This window comes from Trametes versicolor, assembly GCF_000271585.1.
Source record: "Trametes versicolor FP-101664 SS1 unplaced genomic scaffold TRAVEscaffold_6, whole genome shotgun sequence".
Classification (NCBI taxonomy): Eukaryota; Fungi; Basidiomycota; class Agaricomycetes; order Polyporales; family Polyporaceae; genus Trametes; species Trametes versicolor.
In genome coordinates, this window is record NW_007360326.1 from 1,427,851 (window position 1) to 1,448,582 (window position 20,732).

Here is a 20,732-nt window from a genome sequence, read left to right on the forward strand (position 1 = left end):
GCGAGGGCGCGAAGTGGAGCAGATTGTACAACAAGCACAGGGAGATTTTGAAGGATCCGTCAGCAAAAGCGCAGAGTGCGCGCACGCCAGAGTCAAGATCTTGGGGGAGAGTCTGCTCAAAAGGCCGCGGCGGGAGAAGCAGGCTGCCTGGCGCGCGCTATGGGCATCACGGCTGACAAGACAGCCCGCACACGTTCTTCAGGTTGTTCGGACACTCAGTGTGGGCGAGAAGATTTTGGAGCTTGAACCTCAACGGCCTGCGCGCGACCAAGGAGGCTTCGCGTGTGGCCGTGGCCCCGGTGTCGGCGCGCGGGGCTCTGAGGGCTTCGTGCCTGAAGGTAAGGAGCTCACGCGCTGGATAGATCTGATATTACAGTTTGTGCTGCCCTCGTTGGTTATTCGGGTCGACTATATATTATAGAGACGGCCACGCCATGTGCTAGACTGTAAAACATCAAGACGGGCGACCGCGCTGCTGCACGCGCGCTGCACCTGTACGATCAAGCGCCGAAGATTCCCGAATTGAGCGAAGTCGTGGTCGGACATGCGACTTTGTGTAGGCCGTGCGACTGTCCGTTAGCCGAACGGCTGGTCGGCCAACCCGAACATCACTGCGCCGCGGTCTATACTGGTATGCTCCGAGGCACTCCGGTCAGGTTCTGCATTACCAACTCAGGCAAACGGCACAGGGCTGAGATGAGCACGCTGCACTGTTACTGCGCCGCCGGAGAGTAGATCCACGCTCCACACTTCCACTTCGTTCACACAGACACTAGCGTTGAATTATTGCTGACATTTTGCTCATTTCCGGTTTCATTCGCAGCTAGGCACGCTCCCTTCGTACATCGTCGCTCGCTTGCCGCGAGAAGACGTCACACTCTGCACACATAGTCCATTGTAGTCCAGTGACATCGCCACGCTTGCGGGCATGCTCTGCGCCAATCCCGTTAGGCTTCTTGTGTTCTCACTTCGGCACTCCGTGAGTACAGGTGTACCATTCAACGCCATACGCATCCTCACGCAACAACCTCGTTCTTAGGATTGTGTTGTTTATCTTGCATTTCATGCCACACACTGCACGCCGGCCGCCGGGCCCCATCAGGCGGTCTCGCCGCAGCATTCTTATCAGGCTGTACTCGCTGCACACCCGAGTGTGTTTGTCTCTATCCATATCAGTACATTCCTTGTTTTCAAGGGCCCACGATTGGTCTTGATCTAATCTTAGTCTCTGATTTTGGATACAGGAGCTTCCCGATTCACATGGGGCTGAGTCACGCCTCGCATTATCGCCCGTGGCAACGGTTCGCCTAGGCCGCATTTGAGCCCAGCTCTACACGTTTGTCTGATCGTCACGCTCCAGGCCCAGTTGCACACATCAGATGACCGTCGCAAGTGTATGTCATCGGCTCGTCCACATTCCAATGTCGCTTCAAGTCACCATCCCACACGAGCTGGGTGATGCTCCCCTCCATTCAACGCTCCCTTCATCACCTCCTACTCATCTTCCTCGTCCAGCTCCTCCCCACTCGCTAGAGGGCCGTAATCCTCGCCTGGGATCCGGTACGCCCGGTGTGTTATCACAGCATTGTCCTGGAGCCGGACGTGGCGCGTGTGCGGTAGGAGTGGAAGAAGGACGGTCCTTGCGATCCAGTGCCACATTCCAAGGCGTACGGTTAGGCCATGGAGATGAGGCACCGACAGGTAGGCGTGTTCCACCGTCGACCGGTAGATCTCGTTCTGAACGATGAACTCCGTTACAGCCAGCTCCAGTGTTCGTATCCCGACGATGGGTCCTGCGATGTCCGCTGACTCGGCGCGGTATCGGGGTGTGGTGTGCGGGTCATCGGGGTCCTCCGCAAGCACTTCGCGGCCATGCCTTGGGCGCAGGACATGTATCCGGACGCGGAGGCCGACCTCGAGCGGGCGTGTGGGAGAGATGGCGATATCGTGGAAAGCAACGTCGCGGATTTGGTTGCAGAAGGGTAAGTCTGCTGGGGCGTTCCCTCTCTCTCTGGTGTAGATGATGACCGACTCCATCCTCGTTCTAGGGCGATGGTGGTGGGGGGAGGCAGGGTGATTTTAGGCGCGTGCGCCGCTTCCCCGTTTAAAAGCAGGGGAAAAAACTTCTAAAGATAGTAGATCGGTAGCGACGCGCTTACTTCCATGGTTCATTTTCTTTCTCCAGTCAGCAGTTCGGTTGTCCACTTCCTTCCTGCTGGCCCCTATGCTTTCTCAGCTACATCCTAAGGTCTGTGGAGTCCTTCAATGTGCTACAGACACCCAGAGGTTTCTAGGCCTTGGCACTACAGCCCATACACTTGCAAAGTGATGTGGATCGCCGTACATGCTTCCAGGAGCTGAGGCGGTGAGTTACAGGGAGTTCTAGGAGGTTTTACTTGTCCTGCTCCTGCAATACATCCGCTCCTGCCACTCTGGTGGCCCCGGCCGCTATTCTTGGCCTGCTACTACGCCTGGAGGGTGGTAGGAGAGGTTCAATGGGCTCTCTCACTCACGTCTGGGTCACCGCATCTTACACATTTCCATCCGACATACTCCATTGCTCTGAGAGAGTGTGCAGTGTGAGTGGATTTTATTTCTGGGCTCCTACGCTCTGATAGCCGTTGCTCAGGAGGGTACCCACACATTTCTTGAATACATCAGTTTCCCCGCCTAGGCGGCTCAGTTCTATAACGCACCGTCTTAGTTGCAGTGCGCTAGGTTTGGGACTATTTCCTGGATCCACCCCAGGCGCTCTACGTGTCCAATCTAGCCGTCTACCGTGCCACGGCTGCTTAGTTCATTCCCACTCAGCTCAGACAGTCCCACCAGACTTAATTAGGCGCCAACACGAAGGTCCAGTTCTCTTCCTCATTGTTGCTTTCGGTTCCTGGGTGCAAGTTGTGCACGCTCCCGCTACTTTGTTGGTGCACGCGTGCGCCGTGGACCCACATGGCCACGCTTTCACGTAAGTCAGCAGGATCAGCCACCGTAGTAGGTTCCACTTCCGTACACGCACTCACGCGTCCTCGCATTGGGAGCTTCTATAACAGGTAGCTTCCACGTACCACGCGTCTGAACCATTTGGTGACAGGCGTCAAGCCCGTACGACTTTCATGCTTTCACCCTCGATCGTTCATAATTTGTTCGCGCACAGTGTCATCTGTCCGGTCTGGAGTTCATGTCCACGCCCGCGCGGTCCTCGCTCGCGCTTTATCCCCTCAAGTCAGTCGTGGATTTCATTTAGCCCATCATGTCACTCTCTGCCACCCTGTCGTATCATTGCCATCTTCCCCGTGTCGTTCACCTGGCACGGTCGCTTCAGTCTTGAGTCCGATGTCATTCGCGATTGTCCAGCGCCCGGTTGGTCATCCTTCACACGTCAGACACCCCCCGCTATCCATCCTCACTCCTCCTAGCTCACCGCCTCCCCACTTGCATGAACAGTGGGTCAGTGCTGCAGTGGTCATTGATCTCTGGGCCAGCATACCTCTGCAGAAGTGCAGGCATCTGTGTCCGCACAGGCATCTGTCAATCGACAGGCATCTGCGTTCCGCAGGCATCCGCAGCGCGCGGGCATCTGCAGTGTCGCAGGCATCCGCATCCCGGGCATACACAACCGGGTCTCAGAGAGAGTACTTACATTCTTGGAGCAATACTCATTCATTCGGGTTTCCAACATAGCCAGACGCTATCTCCGTCCTAATCCATGTATTCCATCTTGTCTTACCGCAGATTTGCGCTTTCCGCACGTTTGGGGGAGCGTGGGAACAACGCAGGTGGTGGTGGTTAGCGGTCAAGGAGCCCCCGCCGGCATGTTTTCTGCTCGCTTGCAAAACGCCGCAAAGTCGCCGTCTCCGACTCGGACAATTTACGAACTTCTGCCGCGCCTTCGCGAGCTCTCGTAAGTGTCGTAACTTGCCTTCTGCTTCTCGACGACAATTACGACTTCGCTGGGCTGTGCGCAATTTAAACTTACCGCATGATGTTGACTGGGAGGCGACACATCCAGCAAGTCCGAATCATGACACTGCTGCGCTTGCTTTTCTTGCGCTCCTCCTCGCTCGCGCCGACCACGCCTATCAGCCTTACGGCCATGGATGAAACCTGTTTCTCTGCTTCATGGCTCGCCGGAACTGTCAAAGACCATGTTTATTACATAGTCAGGGTGCCGCCAGGTGCGTGGCTCCTCCCATTCTTATTGTCAGCGCACGGTAGCCGACGAACCGACTCGGACGGACGGTGCGCCGCTCAGGGAAGGCTCTTCAGGTGCGTCAGACTGTGGATACGTCGTATCATGAGGATGCATTTGCTTCGGCTCGTATACAGCCTAACTTTCTTGCGTCGGCGAGCGTCTTCGTCAGCTGGACAGTGACATTATCTTCGATACTCACATGCCCCACGCCACAGTGCACGCAATGCAAGTTGAGCAAGCCCGGGGCATCGGCGCGTGAAGGGTCGACTCTATGCGAGCTCCCCCGCCCTTGCGTATGTGTTCACGGCGAGTAGCCAATCCTGCTCGGCAGCAAGCCGAGACGCGACTGTCCGCCATGCTCCAGACCACGAGCATTGCCCATACCATTCCTAGCCCGGTGGACTCTGTTTTACCGCGTCCTCGTGCGGCTCGGACGCGGAGCTTGCGGGGAATGGGCAGGTCTCGCGCCTGCATATTCCGGCGCCCACGTACTGCGGAAAACCCTAGCCTAATCTTGGCAGACGGTTGACGGCAATGTGGGTGCCCCTGGCGGTGTCGGTCTGCTTCCCGCTGCTTCCCGTCCTCCGCACCTCGATCAGCTCCCTCGATCAGGGCACTGTATGACCGTCCCGGCCCCGGACGAGTGGCCTTATAAGACCAGACGTCCGAGGCCTTGCGTCATGTACTCCCGCGTCCCACCCTACTGCTGAACGATGCCTGCTCACCGCGCATTATCTTGTGCCGACATCCTCTACACTGTCCTCGAGCATTTCCAAAGCTCCGAGGTTTCATGGTACGACTATGACCCCGCTACCAACGACGCTGCCGCTTGGTATGTTCGCGATTCCGACGCGTCCAACAAGAGCACACTGGCGCGTTGTGCACGGGTCTCCCGGGCTTTTTTCTATCCCGCCGTCGCCCTGCTCTGGAGGGACGTCGACGACCTCTCGGGCCTCTTCACCCTTCTCGGCGCCGTGTCCTTATCTTCGGAGCAGCCTCACGGCAGCCTGATGCGCCTCCCTGCGAAACAGGTAGTTCGCCTACTTCCCACTTGTGCGAACCTTACTCACGTACACACGCCCTTCAGATCCAGCAGCTCGCATACCTCCCACAGCAGGCAGCTCGGGCGCTGTGTTATGCGCGACATGTGCGCGTGGTCGGGGGTTCCCTGAAGTCCGCCGACAGCGCCACACGCGTCCCTTCATGGATCAAGCCACAAACCCTTCTTCCGCAACTCAACCGCCTGCGCTGGGTGCAGCGTGCCTCTGATAGCACGGACCTTATGCGCATCATGTCCCCCTCTCTTCATAGCCTTCACGTCGTCTTCAAGAAACCACTATCAAACTATGACGATCTGACCCACGACGCCTCCAAATCACTTGACGAAGCTTCTGTCCGGGAGCTTGCTCAGCAGATAGCTGTCAAGGCGTCCAACCTGCGCTACCTCAGAATCACGACCTCGGGCGAGGTGAAGGAGTCCTGGTTCGAGTCCGTCGGTGACCTCCGGGAGCTGGAGACGTTCGACATCTTCGAGCCAATCTACGGACCAGTCACGACACATCCCCTCCTCCAGCCTCTCGCTTCGCTTCCAAACCTGCAGCACCTCAAACTTCGTCTTCCTGCGGCGGCTGTCCCTCTCTTCGAATCGAACGCGTTTCCATCACTTCGAACCCTCACTCTTGATGCTATGTTCGCGCCCCTCAGCTCCGTTCCTGCCTTCCTCTCCGCTATATCCTCTCATGCACTCGCGACACTTGCGCTACTCAATTGCGAGTGCGCCACGACCTCCGTCCACGCCAAGCTTCACGAAGTAACCGACATCATTCGTTCCAAATTCTCTTCCAGCCTTCGCGACTTCACTCTGTCCTTGCGCGGCATCGGTCCCGAACAAGAGCAACCTCAGCCGCTTCTGCAAACGATCGAGCCGCTCTTGCAGGTCCGCGGCCTCGTGGACGTGCGTCTGACGATCGCACCGGAAGTCGCCATCCTCGCAGCTTCTCAAGACGATCTCAAGACGATGTGCGAAGCCTGGCCGAACGCGACGCGCCTGCACCTCTCGTACTTCCCCTCCTCCGCCCCCACCCCCGTCTCCGACCTCGCCGCTGTCTCCCGGCACTGCCCGAACCTCACCGAGCTCATCCTCCCGGGTATCGACGGTTCCGCCCCCGACACCGACAGCCTGCCATCTAGCAAGGACGCGCTTGCCCTCCGAGGGCTGCGGTCGCTGAAGCTGTCCGACTCGGGCTGGTCGTCGCGCATCCCCGATCCAAGACGGCTCGCGAAGTGCCTGGATGCGCTGTTCCCGGCGGTCGACTGGCACTCGCCGCCGCTGATATCGGCCGCGTGGTCGGAGGCCGTGCAGGAGCTTGTGCAGCTCAGGATCACGCGTCTGTGCGGGGGGCCGTGTGCGTGGTGATTGCGATGTGGTGGTCCGTCCGCTGTGTACTGGAACGTCAGTTTCGTCGCGGACGACGCTTGTACTTTTATACGGTACGTGTATCTTTAGTGCCTCAAATGGGGCTTCTACTACGTTTTCTTAATACTCTACACTCTGTACTTTACCTTAATGGCCTTGATTATAGCTCTGGTATGCTAGTGTTATGATATGCAAGTCTAGTCTACCGATATGCGCGTGCTTGTTTTCAGTTTGAATCAGGGTAGACCAGGCTCGACCTTCGTCTACCATCGACCCCTTTCCATTATTGTTCGATCTTGGTGTATGTGCGAGTCAGTAAGCTCTGCGCAGTGCGTGGATGGGTCGCGGGTGTCCGCCTACTCGCGGACATCTTCGAAGGCGCGCGCTGGTCCTATCAATGTGGACAGCGTGTCTCATATCGGCCGCCTGGCGAAATGGCATCGCGTCTGACTACGAATCAGGAGATTGCAGGTTCGACCCCTGCGGTGGTCATTTTGCTAGTTTTGCACCGCGTACTGGCACTGGTCTACCTTGCTATCGCTCTCAAAATCTTCCTCACGCTAGCCCTTGGGTCTTTGACTTGGCGCTCCTTAAGCTTTAGCTATCTGCGTAAGAGGTAGCCATCGACCTGTATACATATCTTCGAGAGGTTCTCTGGTAAGGCTGTGGTGTAGGACACGGGCGAGGGATTTCATTCGCATGGCGCTTCATCGCTACTTCGACGAACCGGCGAGCTCTCTGCTACGCCGCGCACAGTCATACACACTGTACAACAAAACGGTTCGTGACCTGTGCATCTACGAGCCCAGGCAAAACATGAGTCGGCCCAGGATCGAACTGAGGACCTTCTGTGTGTTAGACAGATGCGATAACCAACTACGCCACCGACCCGATGGCCAAGGTCTCCCTCGCTGTTCCTCGGCCCGGGCACAAGCTGAGATGAATGTGGTACATCCGAAACTGCCAGGTCCACAGAAGTTGGTTTCCTGCGCCACGCCACTCTTTGTATTATATATATTCTCTGCGTGCTACTGTGGACTTTGGTATCGGTCTGTTATTAACCTCCGCTGTAATCGATTGCGCAATATCAGGCAATATCCTGGTACAACAACATAAAGAGCTACTTCCCGGAATTGTACTTGATATCGGGCTACTGGACTGCCTCATAGTACTGCGACCCAGGACGGCCGAGACACCGATATCTGTGTCCTGCGTGGAACAGCATTCCGTCCGTTAACGAGTTCACAGGGGAGGGGCCCACCGGCCAGTTCCACCTCCGTAGATGAGCGGAATGGGGTGGTACCGCCCGGATATCGAGTACACAGTTTGACAGGATATCACCTATACCATCGGACTCGGGTGTCCATGACTTCCATTCGACAGGCGTCTTCACCGACAGGTAGCCGGGATATTTTCCCAATGGCAGTGTGATAGTAGTATCCGGTAAGACATGGTCGTGGGGGTACATATAGGAAGCTGAAGTAGCCGAGACCGTCCGACACTCATCCTCGGACGAGTCGACCGCGGGGACCAGGAGGTTTTGGCTGAACTACAAGTAAGTCGGTGGTGCAATATCCCACTCGCAGTGGTACTACGACTTACCTTAGCCCACAGAAGATACCTCCCTGCTGTCGAACGAGTGCTGTATTCCTGAGCAGCTTTGTTTCGCGTGTTGTTTCTGTATATCTGTTGTACGGTCCGGAGGCCTAGAGGTCGTCGTGTATAACCAGTGGCGTTGTGCGCTCCAAGGCAAGACGCTGCTCACGATTAGGGCCGCTTCTTGCCGTCCAGTATAGCTGTATAGCCCGATAGATGACGCGTACGGTATCGGTCGAGTAACGCAGGAACAAAGAGACAGACGGTGCCGCGTCACGGTCACGTGCGTGGCCAGACGCGACAAAACGCGCCAATATCCACACTGTCCCCCCACCACAGTACTTCCTGCCGTGGTCCCCCATCCTATCCCGCCTCGCTCGCTTGTCGCCCGCGATAACTCTCAGCATATCCAGCTATCCAGTCCTAGTAGTGCCTATAAGTTCGAGGACCGCCTACTCCTCTATTCACCAAAGGCATCCACCCACGATTTCCGCGCATCCATTGACCAGCTCCTTCTCTGGCTCATCCACGTCCACCCACCATAACCACATTGAATTCCATAATGGTGAATGCAGTGGTCATTGTGTCCCCTCGCCCGCAGCGGCATCCGAGGGACTTTGCGGCCATTCTCAATTGGAAGGAGCCGGTCTCCGTAAAGGAATTGACAAGTGGCGCCCTTCCGGGCGACTATGCGGTACGTTTGAGCACCAAGCGCATTCCCGCAAGCCTTTACTTACGTTAGCGATTAGTATATGGGGCATGGTGGGTTGTACGAGCAGCGGGTTCGCGCGGGGTGCAGGGTCACAGCAAAACGGGTAGCGGACTACCACTATGCCAAGGCGACCCTCAGCCAGTCGCTTGCAAACCAAGCACCCCCCTGGCCGCCCGCCTCGAATGCATTCGCGGCGAACGGACAGACCGTTCAAGAGGCCACACTCGGAAGCCATGCCGGCGTGCTCGGGCCCATGTCTCCGGCGAAATCCTGCTCCGGCGGAGCACCCGCGGCCTCGCGCAAGCCGGTCCCGAACACCGATAAACCTCTCCCCGCGATCCCGCAGGGAGAAGCCCGCGCTCCGTGCGCCGCGGCGCGCAAAGACTCGCTGCTCGTTTCGGACAGCGAGGTGTCTACCTCAGGGTCCGAGTACTCCCAGGAGTCGGCGCAGGAGGAGGACGAGGCGGTCACGCCGCCCGTCGACCTCGGAGACCTCTCACTGGCGGAGCTTGGTCGCCAGTGGTACGAGACGTTTGGCAAGGAGGTCGGAGCGGGCCCTCTTCCCCCGCTCGTCCAGTCCCCGCTCCCGCAACTTGACTCACCTCTCGTTCCGCCGCTTCCCCCACGCGTCGCGTCCCCAATCCCCTCGCGAGCCTCGACCCCACTCCTCCCGCGCGTCCTTCCGCGCGTCTCAACCCCGTACCCTCCGCGCGTCTTGCCCCCACTTCCGCCGCGCGGCCCAGCTCGGTATCCTTCGCGTGTCCCGCCCGGTGCGTGGGCGACGGTTGGAGGGCCGGCGCCGAATGTCACGTGGCTTCCGCAGGCTGCTGTACGGGGACAGCGTCGCGCGTCGCGTCCTGGCGACGTAGGAGAGAGGGTCCGCTACACCGGCGGGTATAGGGCCAACCCGTGGGCCCTGCTTCCGGACGAGGAGGTGCGCTGGTAGTCGTAGGGTCGGTTCACGAGATAAGGAGACAAGCGTAGCTCTGAGAGCACAAGCGCATAGCGATGGCTGAGGATGGTCGCACACAGGTTTTTCTTTGGGTATCGGGGTTGGACACGGGTGGTCGGGCATGGGGAATTCGGCGACGCGACTAAAATGGCTCGCCGGATTTCATGGATCTGTACAAGTATAACTTAATTGTGGCAATCATCGGGTTTAACTTACGTGTTGTGCTGCGAGTCTGCGTGACATATACGAACTTGGTGTCCGCCAGCATGCCGGCCCCAAGATGCGTGATACCGGCCTAGTGCACCTATTCCAATGAATTGACCAGTATTTGCGTAGCAGTGGGCCTTAGGGGGTGTATAAAGCCGAGGGGAGAAACGAACTCGTACGAGCGACCTGAGCGAGTGGAAGTGGTGGTCGGCGTTCGAGAGCAAGCCTTGGAATCCTGCCACGTCGTAGCGTTGAGCGCTATGTGGTTATGCATGTGAAAAAAGCATGGCGGATCCTCTTTATATCGGGTCGGTGGCGTAGTTGGTTATCGCATCTGTCTAACACACAGAAGGTCCTCAGTTCGATCCTGGGCCGACTCACGTTTTACCCACATCGTTGTATGAGTCTCTCGATGCTTTTTGCTGCGTGTTCACGATATCTCCCCCTGACAATGCAATGCGACTTTGTAAGAACTGCAACGTATCGTTGGTGGGGTGCTGCAATTAGTTTTCCTACCCACGTTATATTGATTCCAGGCAACCACTGTCATACGCCCGCATGCCTCACAACGCATGCTCAATACGTTTGGATCAGCATTGGTATTGTGAGATCAGGTAAAAGGGGAGAAGACACGCAAATGTGGGAGCAATGAGCCAACGTATGAGGGGCAAAAGGGGCAAAATGACCACCGCAGGGGTCGAACCTGCAATCTCCTGATTCGTAGTCAGACGCGATGCCATTTCGCCAGGCGGCCGATATGTTTGCTTCTCATGGTTACAACATGTCCAGCGGATACTGGGGGCTCTCAGCGCAACGCGAGTACTTCACCGGCGCCCGTGAGCCACCACTGTAAGCTCTTTCAACGCTACCACCACTACAACTGTGTTTTATATCTGCTTCCCTGCCCATCTCACTGTCGCTGCGACCGATTCGTAGCCTGCTCCCTGAAACTGGTCAACGTTTCAATAAGAGGGCTCGAGGTGTCTCCAGCTACGCCCCGATCTTACATTCGCAGCGCACCAGCCATTTCGCAATCTTATGCTGGCAATTGTGCTGACTCACGGCACGAAACCGAAGGTACGACAGGACAAGCCCAAGATAAGCACAGACTGGCACGAGTCCACGACGGCCGTAACTGGCATGCTCCTTGTCGCAGGTTCTAAGCGTCGCAGTGATACCCTACGAGTGGTTTGCTCCTACCCTCGAAGCTTGAAGGCCTGCGACTTGAAGGTGAGTGGCAAAGGGGGCGGGTTGTGGCATTCAAGGGTTGCTGCGCCTCTTCTGAGTTCACTTGCGGCCATATTCATGTTGGCGCTGTTGCGCCTTATGGGTCCAGGCCGCAACACAGGCGAAGCGCTAACGGTGGCGGTTATGCCAGCTCATCACTCACGTCCGTAAGTCAGTGTCAGATCCGTGCGATGAATGACGATGGTATCAGTTTCAACTAGTATATTTGATACTGCAGAGCAAGTCCTAGGGCCAGAGGTTGGAGCAGCTCACGACTCTCCTAGGTTCGCTATTCAAGCATGACACCCAAATCAGGCTCGCAGCATACGACGCGATCCCCTCCTGGTGATACCTCCGCTCTCAAGCATATACAGTTGTCTATATTACGAATGCCCATGATGCCGCTTGTCGCGAAACAACCCCAGTATGTCCATTCCTTCTCCAATGTCAAAATGTAACTGCGTAGGGGTCCAGCCTCGATCATCAATTGCTAACTCCACTGGCGTCTGATCTTGAGTGGATCATGGTAAAGGGCTGCAGATGGACGTGCATCATCCATCTCACCTTCAATATCAGGGCTGCACGGTACCGTAAGCATGGCGTTCGACGTGATGACTTCTCGTGGCTGACCATCATGTTCTTCGCAGGGTTATGACATGCACGAGATGACGCTGCTTCCGGGGCGGCTCTCATATTCGCAAGTGGTGGCCTAACGACAAATTACTCCCACCTATGAACTCTCAGGAACATCATTTGCACGCGTGCGACGGACCCGAGACTTCCGCTCGATGTAGAATGATCACCGTCGCACCCGACACTGTATGCATGTTCGAACGCAGATGACGTATTCAAAATCTTTGCACCATTTTACAACCGCGGTATATAACGTCGGACCGCATGCTCACACCCTTTGGACAGCTCTTTCAGCTTCGTAGTGCCTGTGAGTGTGCTATGACATACACGTCCTCTGTAGCTTGCCACTGATCGTCCCATAGATCACTATTAGTGTCCACTGTACGCGCGCACACAGGTCAATATGCAGCTCTCAGTCCTCGTCGCGCTCGCTGTTGGCATCACCGGATCGACTGCCGCGCCCCTTGGTGCGCCTTACAACAACAGCCAAATCGCTCCTTTCCCTCCTTTCCCGCACCCTTCTCCTTCCGTCACGCGTACCAGCGGCGGTTTCCCTCTCAGGGCGCTCTCGTTTCCGTCCAACTTCCCTTTCAACGGGAATCCTACCAGCTCTCCTTTCCCGCCTCTCCCCTCTGGCTTCCCCTTTCCTGTCGTGCCTCCCGCTGGCTCTCCTGGCGCCCCTGCATCGTCCGACGGACCAAGCATGACATCCGCCTCACCCGGCGAGACATCTGCTGAGGCTTCGACGACCGCCAGTGAGGTTTTCACTTCTACCTCAAGTGATGTGCCGAGCGCAGCTACCGAGCCCACCACCTCTACCTCTGTCCAACTTCCCTCGGAGACGACCGACGTGCCTTCTAGCACGACATCCGATGGCTCCTCGACCACGTCGACCACACCACGTCGACCACTGTTCTTCCGAGCACAATCACGGGCGTCTCAACGGATAAATCAACGGACTCCCCAACCGGGACGACGACCGATATCCTCACAGGCGCCAGCAGTCTCCCCACCGACTCCACCGGTGTTCCTACCGAGAGTACCGGTCTCCCGACGGAGACGACCACCGTCACTACTGAGACTGCAACGGACATCATCGCCAGCTCCCCCAGCACCACCGATTCTCTCCCCATTTCATCCACTGGCACTGACTTCCCCATCACGACCACCGATCTTCCCGTCACAACCATCCATATCCCGGACGAAACCACTTCACCGACGGACACTCCCACCGCAGGTGAAACCCCTACGCTCACAAGCGATATCACCACTTCCACGGACGTCACAGCCACCGACGCACCACCCTCCGCGACAGTTGCGATTCCTCCTGAGTCCACGGAGACCCCGTCTACCACTTCGGACCTGCCGACAGACTCTACTACGGAGGTGTCTCCGGCTTCCTCAGCGCCCCCGACAGAGACCGCCGAAGTTCCTACCCAGACGAGCGAGGTCCCAACTGAAACCCCCACCAGGACCACTGGCGTCCCTTCCACTACCGACGCGACCTCCGAACCCACTGAGACCGCGACAGATGTTACGGCGGAGCCCACCGCGACTATCTAGAGTACACTGTTTCATACTTGCAGCTGATACCCTGGATGCTTATCCTGTCTGTTTTTGTAGCTTGCTAGCGGCTACGCTATGCGGGCGGCAGCCTCGCCATTTTGCTCGTTCATCACTCAGCCTTCTTTCGTTCCCAAATCTGCCTAGTCGAACGTTTCTAGACTCTACACTCCCTTGTGTCTTACATCCGGACTCTACACTCCCTTGTGTCTTACATTCGGACTCTACACTCCTTGTTTCTTATAACATTTTCCTCCCGTTTTCGCCCACGACCTTGTGTCTAGTACAGTTCTCTCCGAGTTCCTTGATTTCAAGTTGCCAGTGTGCTGTAGACCTCGGTTGTAAAGCCACTCATTCCGATTCCATAAAGAATCGGTTTTCTTGTGAGGTTGGTAGAGACCACGTGACTTTCGTAGCCCGCTTGCGCATGTTTGCTTTGTGGCTGAGGACGCCTTGGAGGCAGGCTGACTTTCGCCGCAAATATTGCCCGCTCTCATACTTCCGAGTTTCTCTCGTCACCGTATGGTGGGTAGGCCATTTGCTATGTTCATGAAGTACTGGCTATTTATGCGGTCGTTCATGGGAGACCGCAAAGTCCAAATTTTGTTTTCCGGAAGTGTGTCTGGAGCCCTCCTGTACGCATGCGTTGTCTGGCAGCCTGGCTTCCTTGAGAGTTAGGAGCGCACTTCAAAATCGTGGACCCGGGTGGCACTGGCCAGTCGTGGCCTCATACCGCATATATGGTTCTCGAATACTTTGTAAGAGTCATAGTGGTGGGCCTGAGATACTATTACCTCCATTGAAAGAAACTCAATCAAAATAGCTTGGCGCGAACTTGCTCGTTCAAATTCTCAGTAGTACCAATCGGGGTATGGAATCGGGCCTGGCGTGCGAAGCATCGCCGTTCACCCTCTAGTTGTAAACAGCTATTATATGACCATATAGCTCTACAGTCGTCTAAATATCATTCCATACGACTTCATCAGCATCTCCCGAGCCGTGAATACGTACCACTTGCGCGACCTGTCGACGGAGTGGGATGTCTGGCTATGTCTGGGCGAGATGATCGACAGACGTTTACGCGCGCAGGTGGCACGTGACAACGTGTAAGTCGCGTCGGCGGTCGCGCGACTCGCGACTGCTCCCAACTCTCGTCTACGCTCCATGACCAGAAGCTAGCTGCGTACCCTTGCGTGATTCTCTGTACATCTCCAAGGCTTGTGTTGCAACGTATCTTCAGGCAAATAATAACATCTGCACCTGAGAGCTGACACGCCCGATGGAAAACAACGAACAGCCCGAGCTGTGGGGCGCTTCCGGTCTGTCCGACACTCCATCTTTCTCTCGCTATCCCGTCTAACCTTGCAACACTTCAGATGAAGACGCTGAAGGCTCTTCTGACTACGAATCTACCTCTGAATCTGGCGACGAGTACTCCGAAGAGGAGAATGCCGTCGCTGGACCGAGCGGCACACAGGCGCATGCAAACGGGACCCCTGCCCTGCTCGGGGACGCGGAAGACGCGGAAGATACACAGGTCGAAACTGCGATCGAGGGTGACTTTGACCGTCTGATTCAGAACATCCGCGACGCCGGCGACGGCTCGAGCTCAGGGATGTTGAACAAGATGTGGGACATGGATCTGGAGGAGCGCGAGGCGGAGTTCAAGGACGACCTCCGAGAGGCGTCCGGGGTCGGCAAGATGAAGAAAAAGGTGCATTCAGTCCTTCCTTCCCTCTACCCGTATCCAAGCCAATGCATCTGCACACGCGTTCGCAGCGCGGCCGGAGACGGGGCCCAGTGCTCTCGCAGCAAGTGCGCGCCCTGATTGGTGAGGGCAACCAGGCGTTCGTCGACGCCGACCTCCACGAGACGGTGCGCATCATGCAGGAGGTCATCCGCATCGAGCCGCGCGCGGCCGCGCCGTGGAGCGTGCTTGCACAGTGCTACGACGATTGGGGCGAACGCATGAAAGCCCTCCAGTTGCGCATCATGGCCGCGCACCTCAACCACGACCCGGACGAATGGGCTGAGCTCGCGCAGAAGTCGAGGTGAGTGCCCCCGCCAGTTTAGGGTGTAGCGAGCTCGCGAACGCGTTTGTAGGACGTTGGGGTACAACCAGCAGGCGCTGTACTGTTATGGAAAGATGTATCACCTGGACCCAACAAATGTAAACGCGCTGTGGGACCGTGCTTCCCTCGCCAAGGAGATCGGTGACCTCAAGACGGTAAGTCCATTTGCCGTGTTCTCCGCTGGTCGCACACTGAACACAAACACAGGCCCGCTCGACGATGCTCGCCATGCTCAAGCGTCTACCTCACCACCTCCCCGTACTCGAAGAACTTCGTCCGATCCTCATCGAGCTCTCCGACTTCACGCTCTGCGCGGACCTCTTCCAGCGCGCCTTCGACCACTACCGCGCCGCATTCCCCGCCGGGCTCGGGCTCGACGCGGAGACAGGCAAGGAGGTTCCCGGGGGTGGCTTTGGGCTCATGAGTCTGCTAGTGCTCGCGGACCTGTACAACACCCTGGGGGCGCATGCGCAGGCCGTGGACACGATCCGGCGCGGGTGCCGCTGGCTGCAGGGGCGCGCGGCGCAGAAGTTTTGGGACGCGTGCGAGGACGACCGGGAGTGGGATGTGGTGGAGAATGGGGTGCAGCGCGGGGGCGAGGGCGAGGTGCAGCCGGGGATGTACCCGCTGGACGTCAATGCGCGGCATCGGCTGGCGATTGCGCGCATCAAGGGCGGCGATGTCGAGGAGGGCAAGGTCGGTCACCTTTTGGTTTGCGGTACTATGCGTTGCGGGGGTGTTGCTCACAGGAGGGGGTTTAGATGCACGCCAAAATAGTGCTGGCGCAGGATACTGCAGAATACTCTGCGCTGTTCTCGGAGATTGCAGACGCGTACTTTGAGAGGGAGATGTATGCGGAGGCCGGTCACATCTACGAGATGTTGGGCGGCGATGCGGGCACAAGTAGCATGTATGTGCTCCTCCAAGCGGCTGCATGTCGTCGCATGATTGGCGACCTGAAGGAAGCGGCAGAGGTCTACGAACACGGTGAGCACTTCGTTTTGCTAAATTAGCTCTTTGTCTCACCCCCCTCTCAGTCATACAGGCAGACCCTGGGCACAACGAGGCGAAGATGAAGCTTGCAGAGATTTACGAAATCCTCAACGAGCCAAGGAAGGCGTTAGATTTGGTCATGCAAGGTCCGTTTCCACTATGCTCTGATTCAAAGTCAGACAGTAATAGCGGTGTCTATAGTGATCGATTCCCGCAAACGCCGCGCCGCGCAACGAGACGGTACAGTCGACTCCGGTGGCGGGGACCCCGCCTCCGCCTCCCTCTTCGAAGAAGGCAAAGTTCGCGGAGCAAAGGCCAAGGGGACACCCGCGAAGGCCAACCCAAACAAGCTCACAGTCACGCAACTGCGCGAGCTTGAGACGCAGAAGGAGCGTGAGGGCGTGCAGTCATGGCATCGCGTGCAGGAGTTGTATGCGCGCATGCTGGCAGGCGAGGAGGAGGCGACGCGTGAGTGGCTCGTTGAAGCGGAGAAACTTGTCGAGTCGTTCAGAGAGACGCGAGCGTTGTTCTTGACGAGTCGGGTGAGGAGCATCTTCTGTATTGTCGGGGGTGTTCGTGTTGATGAGGTGCGCAGCATCGCGGATTCCGCGGGATGTTTCCGAGGAGCGCGCGAAAGCAGACTACGGAGGCGAGCGAGGATAGCATGGCGTCGCGGTTGCAACTCGAACTTGGTGAGTCCTTTGCACTCATGTGGTTTATATGCATACTTATGATTCGTTAGGTCGCGACACTCTGACGCGCAAAGGTGCCAAGGCCGAGAATGTGAACACCTTCCGGACTATCCCGTTCGACGACTGGTTGCGGCTGTTCATGCATGTTGAGTCTAGCAGCCTTACTCGCCCATGATGACGCCGGCTAACAGTACTTAGTATGCTTTCCTCTTGACAAGGCGAGGGCAGTACGAGCCCGCCAATGAGGTCCTGCGGCACTTACTGTTCTCCAACGCCTTCCAGTCGCGCTCGTCGCAAGACTCCATCCGCCTAGCCCTGATTAGTACGTTGTACATGGAGTTATCTACGTCACACGTGGCTGACTTCCGGATCAGCCTGTGCGATCCATGCAGACCAGTTCCAGACCGTCGTCGAACAAGCCCGCAAGTTGATCAACGGGCACCAGTTCAACAACGAGCCTATCCGGCTTCTCGTAGCGTCTCTCGGGAGCGGGCTTCGAGCGACAGACGCGTTCCTCGTATCGACGCTCTCGAAACACCTGCTGCGAGAAACCCGACTGGCCGACGCGGCCGTCAAAGACCCGGAGGCTCTTCGTTACAACACCGCTCAACGGCGATACGGCGTGGTCGGTTCCGCGATAAAAGCCGATCCTGACGACATACCCGACGACGAGGACGAGGTGGAAACCCCTGCTGCCGTCGCGGAGTTTGAGCACGCGAAGCTGCCGACGAAGGCCAATCCGGTGAACGTTGCCGTGTACGGACAGATCCTCCTGGCGGCGAAGAGCTATCAGAGTGCGCTATGTGAGTACTGCACAGTGGAGGCGACAAGGACAGCCGTGCTTACCCCGGACCAGTCTATCTATTGCAGGCGTACGATTATGCACCCGACGATCCACTCGTTTCACTGTGTCTTGCTATCGCCTCCGTTGGGCGCGCGATGCAGAGGCAGTCTGACAACCGACATCATCTCATCACCCAGGTCAGTTTCCTGTATTTCCTTGCGCATGCCCTGGCTCATATAGTGCATCAGGGCATGGCGTTCTTGACGCGATATCGAGAGCTGCGTGGCGAGACAGCTGAGGGACTGGACGAGGTCGAGTACAACTTCGGTCGCGTCTTCCACCAACTCGGTGAGCATTCTCCGCCTCCGCCGCGTCCCTTCCACTTATAGTCAAAATCAGGTCTGCATACGCTCGCTGTTCGTCATTACGAACGCGTATTGAGCGCAGCGGAGGCAAGAGCAAATGCCAATGACGAGGTACGTCCCCTAGCAAGGTTGTTTAGATGGATACGGTCCCCTCAACGTTTGCATCGTAGGACTGCGGGCTTGCGCGCGAAGCCGCGCATAACTTATCTCTCATCTATGTCAGCACCGGTGCTGCGCCTCTGGCGCAGGCACTCTACCGACGGTGGCTGTCTTTATAGCGTCTTCCATGCTCTGCTGCTGTGTTGTACACTATCGCTGTCGCTGTATCGATATCCCTGCTGGCCACCTACCGGTTTTTGAGCAGCAGCCGCATGCCCCGCTCGGGCTACTGGCTACATCTTCCTCTAATCGGTCGGTTTCCCTCCCGGGACGACTAGGCGACAATCCAGACCCTCCGTCATGCCAAAACATACCCTTTCCGGGCAAAACAAGGGCCCAACCGGGAATTGAACCCGGGACCTCGCCCAATTTCAGTGTAAGCTAACACCGGGGTACGACCCGAAGGGCGAATCATACTACTAGACCATTGGGCCGTGTTGGTCTTGCTTTCACGCACATTCCTCGCCCGTCCGGAGGGCTGAGAGGCAGTGTAAGTATTCTATAAGTACACTGCAGATGGGTTTGTCGTACATGTTATACAGATGCTGGAGTCCTTTCCGACCTGATCTTGTATCGAGGACTGAAGTTTGGAGTTTCAGAGCTTTCCTCCGCTCGTCGACGCGCCCCAGCCCTTCTCGCCCTCGCCAAAGACCTCGGCGAAGGCGCCGCCGATCTCTGGGATCATGTCCTGCGTTACGACGCCTACTCGAGAGTTAATCGAGCCCAACAAGACTTCGCAAAACGCGTCGGACACACCTCTGCCGTTCTTGCTGAACGCGCGTCGCGATGCTGTTCGGGTGACCATAGACCCAGCCACCGCCGCGAGGAGCGGGATGCGAGATGGGGGGATAGAGCCATCTCTGAGCGCAGGGGTCAGAATACATGCATATAGCGGTTGCAGCACAGATACAGCTCACCCAAACGCGCCGGACTCGAAGCATTTGCCCCAGGCCATGACCGTGCCGACGGTGCCGCTCAGGATGTCGCCCTGGCCGCCGCACCGCTTGAGACCGCCCGGGACGTCTACGACGACGCGTTCTTCCGTGCTTTCGCCTTCGGATATCTGGGGAGAATGGCTGAGCGGCTTGCACGTCGGAGGATTGGCACTGGAAGCTCACCTTGTTGAGTTCCGCCTGCTCCCTGCCGGCTTCACCGGTATTCGTGCAAATGATGTCGGAGCTGCCTTTCTCTAGTACGGTCACGCCGCCCAGCGCGCGCGAGACGTGCATCGCGCGCTCTTCCGGTGGGATCTTCGGGTCGATGTCCTGCTCATGCCCATCAATTGGTCTGCCTCTCTTTCAAAGGACGCGTACAGGTACGTACGACGTTCTCGCTGAGGCGCTTGAACTCCATCACGTTCGGGGTGAGCACAGCACGGCGGTACCCGCGGATGAGCGCGAGGTCCTGGCCGATCATCCAGAGCGCGTCCGCGTCGAGCACGACGTACATGCCCTGCTCCTTCGCGATCGTGACCGCGAGCTTCGCGTACTTGATCATGTAGTCCTCGCGTCCGAGTCCGGGGCCGACGATGAGCACATGGAGGCGCGAGAGGAGGGAGTCGAGTGCCGGTCTGAGCTGTTCTGTAGTTCTAAGATGTGCTGATCAATACCTGGGGGACGCGATGGGCACTGGCTGGGGTTTCGCGCTATACGCGCACGTACTGGTCTTCACGGAGGATGGGGTGTACGATGAGGTCTGGGGAGTACGACTTGATGGCCCCAGCGGCGGTAGGCGAGCAGATGACATGGGAGAGGTCGGCACCCTACACATATGTGCGTGGTGGTCGGCATTGGCTCGTGCGTAGAGTGCTATATCGCGCTTACTATGCGCAGGGCAGATATCGACGCGAAGAAGGGCGCGCCTGTATAGCTGTAGGTATGTAAGCCTATGGACTGGAGGACGGGGACCCTAGCGCTCACTCGAGGGCGCCGCCCAAGACACCGACGCGGCCTGACTGGCCTTTGTGCAAGGAGCCGTTGAGAGGGGGGATTATGGTCTTGATCTGGTTGAGGATGTGCTTTGGGACAGGCATCGCTTGCTCTAGAGGTACTGCAGTTACTTAGTCGTATAGGAAGGGGTTCCGTAGAGGTCAACCTAGGACAAAAGAAGACCGTGGCTGCTTGCCAATCGTCTGCTCAGTGCCGCAGGTGACGTCACACCAGCCAACTC

General features: G+C 57.4%; 6 protein-coding genes and 5 non-coding genes across 11 annotated transcripts; 6 read left to right on the forward strand and 5 right to left on the reverse strand.

Annotated features, from left to right (window-relative positions):
* Positions 1 to 1,494: 1,494 nt before the first annotated feature.
* On the reverse strand, positions 1,495 to 2,037 carry TRAVEDRAFT_47713 (uncharacterized protein; the record flags this gene model as incomplete). The annotated part of the gene is made up of 1 exon (XM_008040172.1): positions 1,495 to 2,037. The coding sequence occupies one exon, from the start codon at positions 2,035 to 2,037 to the stop codon at positions 1,495 to 1,497; it is 543 nt and encodes a 180-aa protein (XP_008038363.1).
* Positions 2,038 to 4,897: 2,860 nt separating this feature from the next.
* Positions 4,898 to 6,756, forward strand: TRAVEDRAFT_64935 (uncharacterized protein). The gene is made up of 2 exons (XM_008040601.1): positions 4,898 to 5,223; positions 5,280 to 6,756. Exons 1-2 carry the CDS (start codon positions 4,906 to 4,908, stop codon positions 6,606 to 6,608), a joined length of 1,647 nt encoding a protein of 548 aa, XP_008038792.1. The 5' UTR covers positions 4,898 to 4,905; the 3' UTR covers positions 6,609 to 6,756.
* A 272-nt stretch (positions 6,757 to 7,028) lies between these two features.
* TRAVEDRAFT_t88 lies at positions 7,029 to 7,100 on the forward strand. The gene has a single exon. It is a non-coding gene; the product is annotated as a tRNA-Arg (tRNA).
* A 325-nt stretch (positions 7,101 to 7,425) lies between these two features.
* On the reverse strand, positions 7,426 to 7,499 carry TRAVEDRAFT_t101. Its single transcript has one exon. It is a non-coding gene; the product is annotated as a tRNA-Val (tRNA).
* A 1,267-nt stretch (positions 7,500 to 8,766) lies between these two features.
* TRAVEDRAFT_20540 (uncharacterized protein) lies at positions 8,767 to 10,184 on the forward strand (the record flags this gene model as incomplete). The annotated part of the gene is made up of 3 exons (XM_008039921.1): positions 8,767 to 8,898; positions 8,954 to 9,850; positions 10,134 to 10,184. The coding sequence occupies 3 exons, from the start codon at positions 8,767 to 8,769 to the stop codon at positions 10,182 to 10,184; spliced, it is 1,080 nt and encodes a 359-aa protein (XP_008038112.1).
* A 197-nt stretch (positions 10,185 to 10,381) lies between these two features.
* On the forward strand, positions 10,382 to 10,455 carry TRAVEDRAFT_t89. Its single transcript has one exon. It is a non-coding gene; the product is annotated as a tRNA-Val (tRNA).
* A 302-nt stretch (positions 10,456 to 10,757) lies between these two features.
* TRAVEDRAFT_t100 lies at positions 10,758 to 10,829 on the reverse strand. The gene has a single exon. It is a non-coding gene; the product is annotated as a tRNA-Arg (tRNA).
* A 27-nt stretch (positions 10,830 to 10,856) lies between these two features.
* Positions 10,857 to 13,498, forward strand: TRAVEDRAFT_47716 (uncharacterized protein; the record flags this gene model as incomplete). The annotated part of the gene is made up of 4 exons (XM_008040173.1): positions 10,857 to 10,924; positions 12,221 to 12,242; positions 12,309 to 12,719; positions 12,797 to 13,498. 4 exons carry the CDS (start codon positions 10,857 to 10,859, stop codon positions 13,496 to 13,498), a joined length of 1,203 nt encoding a protein of 400 aa, XP_008038364.1.
* Positions 13,499 to 14,671: 1,173 nt separating this feature from the next.
* TRAVEDRAFT_72102 (TPR-like protein) lies at positions 14,672 to 18,682 on the forward strand (the record flags this gene model as incomplete). The annotated part of the gene is made up of 16 exons (XM_008040602.1): positions 14,672 to 14,817; positions 14,875 to 15,212; positions 15,278 to 15,549; positions 15,602 to 15,725; positions 15,778 to 16,266; positions 16,332 to 16,557; positions 16,608 to 16,709; positions 16,765 to 17,105; positions 17,159 to 17,255; positions 17,306 to 17,400; positions 17,454 to 17,577; positions 17,630 to 18,058; positions 18,112 to 18,236; positions 18,288 to 18,387; positions 18,439 to 18,515; positions 18,575 to 18,682. Exons 1-16 carry the CDS (start codon positions 14,778 to 14,780, stop codon positions 18,680 to 18,682), a joined length of 3,087 nt encoding a protein of 1,028 aa, XP_008038793.1. The 5' UTR covers positions 14,672 to 14,777.
* A 213-nt stretch (positions 18,683 to 18,895) lies between these two features.
* TRAVEDRAFT_t99 lies at positions 18,896 to 18,997 on the reverse strand. The gene has a single exon. It is a non-coding gene; the product is annotated as a tRNA-Pro (tRNA).
* Positions 18,998 to 19,158: 161 nt separating this feature from the next.
* TRAVEDRAFT_168170 (Ribokinase-like protein) lies at positions 19,159 to 20,595 on the reverse strand (the record flags this gene model as incomplete). The annotated part of the gene is made up of 8 exons (XM_008040603.1): positions 19,159 to 19,268; positions 19,320 to 19,423; positions 19,481 to 19,626; positions 19,682 to 19,828; positions 19,887 to 20,151; positions 20,225 to 20,325; positions 20,387 to 20,432; positions 20,483 to 20,595. 8 exons carry the CDS (start codon positions 20,593 to 20,595, stop codon positions 19,159 to 19,161), a joined length of 1,032 nt encoding a protein of 343 aa, XP_008038794.1.
* Between the last annotated feature and the right edge of the window lie 137 nt (positions 20,596 to 20,732).